General features: G+C 34.6%; 1 protein-coding gene across 1 annotated transcript; it reads right to left on the bottom strand.

Annotated features, from left to right (window-relative positions):
• Positions 1 to 1,082: 1,082 nt before the first annotated feature.
• LOC127127520 (protein RETICULATA, chloroplastic) lies at positions 1,083 to 4,222 on the bottom strand. The gene is made up of 8 exons (XM_051056722.1): positions 4,035 to 4,222; positions 3,083 to 3,782; positions 2,885 to 2,983; positions 2,585 to 2,805; positions 2,289 to 2,358; positions 1,940 to 2,019; positions 1,699 to 1,763; positions 1,083 to 1,501 (listed from the first exon to the last, which is right to left on the bottom strand). The coding sequence occupies exons 2-8, from the start codon at positions 3,695 to 3,697 to the stop codon at positions 1,308 to 1,310; spliced, it is 1,344 nt and encodes a 447-aa protein (XP_050912679.1). The 5' UTR covers positions 3,698 to 3,782; positions 4,035 to 4,222; the 3' UTR covers positions 1,083 to 1,307.
• Positions 4,223 to 7,453: the final 3,231 nt, after the last annotated feature.

Below are 7,453 nucleotides of genomic sequence, written 5' to 3'. Positions count from 1 at the left end.
CAACATATTAGTATCGATAATTTTTTAATTGAACTAGGTTTCATTGCCACACTGGGCTTATATGGGCTTATATTTAAGGGATTGTTCTTTCCACCCTTAGAGATTCTCTCACACCATCATGAAAAGGCTAAAATGACTCATGTGTCTGAAGATACATCTTCGAACACACTTTCTCCACACACAACTAAGGAAAAACAATGAGAAACTCTTATTCTATTAAAATTTGATTCAGAGATGCATCTTCGTATGCACGAAAGGTTGATTCGGAGATGCATCTTCGTAACCCCCTTAGTTCATTAGTCAGTGACATTTCGGGAGATGCATCTCTGAAAAATACTTTGTTAGATCAAAGAAGAAACAGACAGAAACAATGGAGATGCATCTTCGAATTATTCCACTTTCTTCGAATTATTCCACTTTTTTGAAATAATTAAATAAATGTGTATGAAGATGCATCTCCGGATTCATCCAAAAATAATGCAGAGCAAAACCATGTTACTTATGCATAGCAGAATTTGAAAAACAAAAAATATTCAAAAAATACTACCAAATTTTATAACATTATGCATTATGCAGTGCGATACTTATAAAAAATAAATGTGTTACATTGTTAGAGTACAACTAAAATACATCAAAATACATGTCACTATCTAAATCTATTGGTGGTTCATTCTTCGATATTTCCTTAGATGCATCTCTGAAAATATCACTGAATTATTACTTAAATCAGTTGCCTGAATAACAAACTCATAAATGAGTTTAAGGGACATTTCGGAGATCCATTTTCGGATACATCCAAATCTGATACGAAGATGCATCTCCGAATACACTAAATTTGATACGGAGATACATCTATGAAATATTTTATAAAAAAAACTGAAGTGAAACTCAAAAAAGATAAGATAAATATGATTTTGAATGCGTCCGTAAATGACGTGGAAGACAGCACCAAAGATGCAAAGAGTCCCCCGGTATTTATCGCAGATAAACATGTATTAAATGTATACTCGCAAACATCAGCCGGTAAAGCCTCCTTCCCTTGAAAACCCGATGGTTAAGACAAAAACAAAAAAAAACTGGACTTCATCGTCAATGTTGATTATTAAAATGGATTGAACAAATGCTCGTCCTCCAAATCACTGCCTAAAACTTTTCTAACTGAAGCCGTAGAACCCATAACCATGGGTCATCCAGTATAGGTCCATGAACCTGAGGTAGAAATTTAAGCTTCAACCTTAACAAATTTATGGCTAGAAAATTGCATCTACTAGACTACAACACATTACAAAACAAGGTCATGAAAGCAGCTATTGTACTCCACTCCACCTAGCCCAGTCAACAAACTGCATGCCACCATAAACATTGTTGGCGAAACGCACGCCAACTGTGAAAGCCATAGCAACTGGTGGAACCTGCTTTGCCATTGGCGATGCTTCTACCAAACGCTCCAGTCCATTGACGATTTGGTATCGCGTGTTTGAAGATACCGCAAGGAACACACCTGCACGGATGTTCAAGAAACATGTCACATGCAGATACGAGATACACCTATCGCGTGCATTGTCACTGTGACAAAACTTTACTATAGTATTTCTATTTCCTAACAATTCGATGAAAACGAACAGTTGGTGTTTTCTAGCTAGATAGAAAATAGATAGAAATCATAGAAATAAGTTTAAAAACCGAACGATTTCATACCCCAAAGTGCGGCACTCTTCAAAAGAGGAGGTACAGGTACGTCGTCTTCTGATTTCTTTATGCTCCTGGTAGCAATATGAGATGAAATATTAATCGCGCAAGAAAATGAGTATTAGTTTACGGAAAATTGTGCAAGTATCATTCAGTTTGAACACCGCCGTTTATGTCTGAACATGGAAAGTTACTTTTGGGTGTAAATCGCGCAAACAATGTAAAGCAAAATGTATACAAGAAACCATACCGCTTTGCAGTCATGATCGCGTTTGCAATGCCTTGGCCTATAATACCGCATCCAAATCCAACAGCTCCATACATTATACCCTGGGAACCGAAAGGTAAATCAAAATCAGTGTTGCCAGTTGCGGATAGTGGAAAATAGCGGATTGTAAAATTTGCTATGCAATAGTGCTATAGTGACTATTTGACAACATTTTTTATTAAATAGCATATCACAGAAAAATAGCGGTATGTCCAAATTCCGCTATGTTTAGCGGTATAGCGCCGCTATAGTAGCTATTTAAAAACATTGATTAAAATAACAAAACCTTTCATAATTTGGTTTACCAAAGAAATGACCTTTCATTCATTACCTTGAAGAAGTATGTTCCGAGTCTCTGTTGTACAGAAAATCTACATCCTGGCCTTTCAGCTTCAAATACACTGCATAAAGTAAGCGAATAGAAAATTAGAAAAAAAAATTCAAAATCTCTTTTGAAATTTAGACCATTTAATTTTGATCCAACGGCCATCGATGTGTTGACTAGATGAATGTGTGGGATTGAGATTGCAGCCAATCCAAATCCATACGTATACATAAGAAACATATTTAAAATATATCGACGTCAAAAGCAAGGTTCTTTTAAATTTTAATGTTATGATGAGTAACCTGCTCGGCAAAGCTGCATAAGCTTTCTGCATACTTCCGATGAATCCCTTAGATATTGATGGTTTTCCGATTCGAGCATAAGGTGCCAACATTCCTACCAAAGCAACATTAACAACCAACCCAACAAGAAGATCTGCAACATACAACTCGAATTCATTCCAAAAGTCTTTGCCTCTCTTTTGATATTCAGCAACAGTAGCGCAGCAAGAATCAATTACGATCTACAAATCATGAGCGAAATCGGATTAACTAAGATACTCAAGTATAAACTAAGATTACAATAAGACAATCCAAACAGACCTCTGAGCCAATTTTGAAAAGAAATGCCGGATCAGCCAGCATTCGATTGCGAAGGATAGAGCATGATCTCATCGCAAATCCTAAAGGCCAAAAAGATCCCTGAAATTTAAAATATCATAAACAACAACATTAAACTCCAATGTAATTCTCATATTGTTTTGCACAAAAGCATGCTCTTTCCAATGAAAGAAAGTGTACCTCTAACTCCAAATATCTAAGAAGAAGCAACTTTGGGATTCCCACACTCTTAGCAGCCTCCAACATATCAAACGGAAGAGTAACGCCACGTGCCTCTGTCTCTCTCAATACCTCATCATATTTTAGCATTGGCCCAAACTCCGCCTCTTCTTTTTCGTCACCATCATCATCACCACCACCACCACCTCCACCGCCTCCCGCTCCACCACTTCCAAAGCTCCCATTACCACCACTACCATCAAACACAACTCCATTACTTCCATTTCCAACACTCTTGGAATCCAACTCACTATCCGAAATTTTGAGTTCCTTTCCCACATTACTATCACCACCCTCATCCGACAACTCGATCCTAGTTACAGCAGGCTGTGATTCAGCCGGCGGCTGCAACATACACATTGTCAAAAACGTATGTTTCTTTCGTATAGACACATACAATCCACCACCACCACCACCACCACCACCGCACTTGTTCACACAAATGGATGGAAATGCAGCCTCATTTAAGAACATCAAACTCCTAAAACTGGAATATTGATTTACATTCTTCCTCAAAACAGATTCTTTCCCTGAACTAACAACACGCACCACCCCAAAATTCGAACAACCCGCCATTTTCCTATAAAAATTGTAACTTTTTATCTCTCACCAGCTCAACAAGTAAGAATGAAACCAAAACAGATCATACCCCAAAATGAACCTACAAGAACAATGAATCAAACAAAAACAATTATCGAAACAAACAAATGCATGTTCCTGGTAACCGAGGAATCAATTAACAAACAAAAAAAAATGATTGAAACAAACAAATGCATGTTTCTGGGAATAATGTTAAAATCAACTAAAACTCTGAAAAAAATGTTTTTTTTTTCCTAAAATGAAAGTAAAACAACTTAGGAAATGAAAGTAAGCTACAAAATGAAAAAGGGTTTATGAAGGGAAAGAAGTGTACCTTGTTGGGAGAAAATGGCAGTATAGTAGCAGTGGGGTAAATGCGGCGAAGTGAGTGATGTTGTAGTTCCCTACTTGTGTTGATGTTTCAAATTGGGTTATATAAGGTTGAAAAATCGTATTAGAGCAATAATTGAAACAGTTATACGCAACAGCATAACACGACGCGTAGAATATTATCTATCTATATACTCTATGTGTGTGGGTGGGTGGGTCGCTTGGGATATTTATTAAGATTGGGTTTATTTTCGTGGGGACAACTCAATGAAGCACGCCATAGCATTTAAACATGTGATTTAAACGTGTAGTTTTTAATTTTATCAAAATTATTAATTATTTAATAAGAGATTAATCATAAGCTCAAAGTCACCACAACAAACACTACTTCATTGTTTATTGAAAGATTGTGATTCCACCATGGAAAGAGTATGTTCATGTAGAATTTTCTCTCAAAAAATATTTAACATTACTATATTATCATGATTAAATTTAAACTTAAGACTTTTTATTAAGTCAGAAGATATTTATGTCAGTTCATTCAAGTGTTTTTGAATTAAATTTAAACTTAAGCCTTCTTATTAAGTTGGAAGATATTCATGTCAGTTCATTCAAGTGTTTTTGAGTAAGCCGTTGTTTAATTTGTAATTTTTTTTAGTATTATTTTGTTGTACTACTTTAAAGATTAACGTAATTGGTAGGTTGTAGTAGTTTAATGAAATTATTGAAATTATTGTGTTTGAAAGTTTCTTTATATTGTAAAAAAAATTGATATTTAAACACACCAAAAAAAATTATATATAGAACAAATAACAATGGCAATCAACTAAACAATTTTAAGAATTAGTTAGTCTATCAACTAATATAATTAAATCACAGACTAACAAAAACAAAGATAAAAGTAAAAAAGATATAATTAAATCTCAAATTATTATAATTAAGTACCTTATGAATTTTTCTATTTGTCTCTCTAAATTTTTCTCTACAAACACACATCCTTAAAAAAGAAGAAGATATAAACAACTTAAATATAACACATGTTTCGAGACATTTGTTATATAACTGTCAACATAAACATCCATTTATCTCATGCATCACCTTAATTACCTCACAAATGAGGCAGAATCGAAATATCTAAATTACAATTGTCAATCCACCTCGCATCACCTACAACACACCTCGCGGGTGATGCTATTCTGAATGCTGAATTTTTTTAAAGATTTCAAGACAAACTCCATAATTCTCCACCTTTCCTTCACATCAATTGTGATGTCAACTTATATCTCAACCACTTTGTTGCTCCATTCTTTCTTAGTCACTCTACAATAAAATTGATCAAATTGAAGCAACATTTGAATCTTTACCTAGACACTGATTTGGTGAACATATATGTTAGATTATCTTTTAAAGCAACCTTCTCACTCACAATCTCTTTTGATTCAATCATGCCTTTAATGAAGTGCAAATGGATGTCAATGTGATTTGATGTATCGTGATATACTCTATTATTAGCCAAATAACTTGCACTTTAATTATTGAAATATATCTTAACATATTCTTAAATCCTCAATTATGTCTCTTAACCAAATAGTTTATTTGATCTTTTAAATTAAGAAAATATACTTCGGTTAAATTATAGATAAAATGAGTAATGATTGTTGATTTGCTTTCTAACTTATAGTCGTTCCAAACAATGTAAACACGAAACTCGATAAGCATGTGATTTTATATGTTGTACATGTAATGTCCTTTAAAGGTTTTGATGATGACAACTAAACAAAAAATAATAATAAATTACAAAACATCACCAGCCATGAAGCAAGCACAAGAAAAAGTACTCAACTTCCTATTGAAAGAACTAAATAAAGTTAAATGAAGTAATCGAAAAAAACTAAAGCTGTGGAAGCTCATTTGATCCTGCGCTAGTTTTATCTTGTATTTGATTAGTTAAATGCATTTTAAAAAATAGTATTGTAAGAAATTGGATCGAACTCTAGTCTCGACAAGGGTAGCTTATTTATTCGATAAAGGTTTAGTATATAGTCAAAATCTGCTCACATGTTGATCCTGCATGTTGTAGTCGAAGTATGCTCAAGCATGTTGTAGTCAAAATTTCTAGGATTGTTAGCATGTCGAATTGGGTCTGTTTGTTTAGTCTAATTATTTAATTTAGCTTGTGTCTTAAGTTAGGTTAGTAGTCTATAAGTATACTAGTTTTCTCAGGTTCTTGATGGGTGTTAGTTGTTGTTATTCATGGTAATCTTTGAACCCTAATTGAGCAAGTGAATAGAAAAACAATTCTAACCAATCCTAATTTGTCTCCTTCTTCTTCCCTCTTCTATCTCTTTGGTGAAATACTAATAGAGTTTCTTGTGTTTGTTCAAGAAACTCAATATTTCTCATAGTTTTAATTTGTTCATGGCGGTACTTCATTACAACAAACTTGTACGGTGAGTATGGAGAAGAAGATGTCGTCAACATATTATGAGATTGAGAAATTCACCGGTGTGAATGATTTTGGTTTGTGACGCTTAAAGATGCATGCCTCACTCGTTCAACAGGGTTCGTTAGAAGCGTTGAAAGGTTCAGAAAAGATGGATGTTTCCCTAACGGAGAAGGAGAAGACGACAATGATCAAGAAAGAATACAACACCATTGTAATGAGCCTTAGTGATAAGGTTCTTCGGCAGGTTTCAAAGGAGAAAACTGCAGTTTGTGTATGGACGAAACTCGAAGGTCTGTACATGACAAAATCGTTGGTTAACCGTCTCTACCTTAATCAAGCTTTGTATTAATTCAAGATGAGTGAAGACAAAGTATTAGCTAAGCAACTGAATATATTCAACAAGTTGGTTCTTGCTCTTGAGAATATCGAGGTCAAGATTGATGATGAAGATCAAGTGTTATTTTTGTTGTGTCTTTACCTAAGTCTCATGCTCATTTCAAAGAAACTCTCTTGTATGGAAAGATTTGTTGACCTTTGAAAATGTTCAATCATCCTTGTACTCTAAGGATTTGAAAAAATGAAATGAGCACAAGTCATTGACAGTTGGTGAAGGTTTGTCCGTTAAGGGGAAATTCTTGAAGAAAGATTTTAGGTTTGAGAAGAAGAATGGTAAAGTTCTACATAACTCTTATGGTGGTAATGCTCCTACTATTAGGTGTTATCACTGTAAGAAGAAGGGTCACACAAGAAAGGTATTCCTTGATCCACTGAATAATCATGGTGTAAAGGATAATGGTAATGCAACCATTGTGCAAGATGATTATGAATCATTTGATGTCGTGGTGGTTTTAAGAAGCGACTCTAGCAAGGAGTGCATTATGTCGCATCACGCGAAAAATCGGCGGGAAAACAAGAACAACAGAGCCGCCACCGTGCGTTATTTATCCCAAAAGAGGGAAAGGAAACGCTCAGAGTAA

The sequence above is a fragment of the Lathyrus oleraceus genome, chromosome 3 (assembly GCF_024323335.1).
Source record: "Lathyrus oleraceus cultivar Zhongwan6 chromosome 3, CAAS_Psat_ZW6_1.0, whole genome shotgun sequence".
Taxonomy (NCBI): domain Eukaryota; kingdom Viridiplantae; phylum Streptophyta; class Magnoliopsida; order Fabales; family Fabaceae; genus Lathyrus; species Lathyrus oleraceus.
This window is presented reverse-complemented; position numbering and strand designations above follow the sequence as displayed.

What these genes read in the sequence shown, in the direction of transcription:
- LOC127127520 (XM_051056722.1), bottom strand. Translation starts at nt 3,697, where the DNA reads ATGGCGGGTTGTTCGAATTTTGGGGTGGTGCGTGTTGTTAGTTCAGGG. An exon ending in TATGCAGCTTTGCCGAGCAG is followed by an intron (nt 2,359 to 2,584) that starts GTTACTCATCAT and finishes TACTTTATGCAG; the next exon opens with TGTATTTGAAGCTGAAAGGC. An exon ending in GAAGAGTGCCGCACTTTGGG is followed by an intron (nt 1,502 to 1,698) that starts GTATGAAATCGT and finishes ACATCCGTGCAG; the next exon opens with GTGTGTTCCTTGCGGTATCT.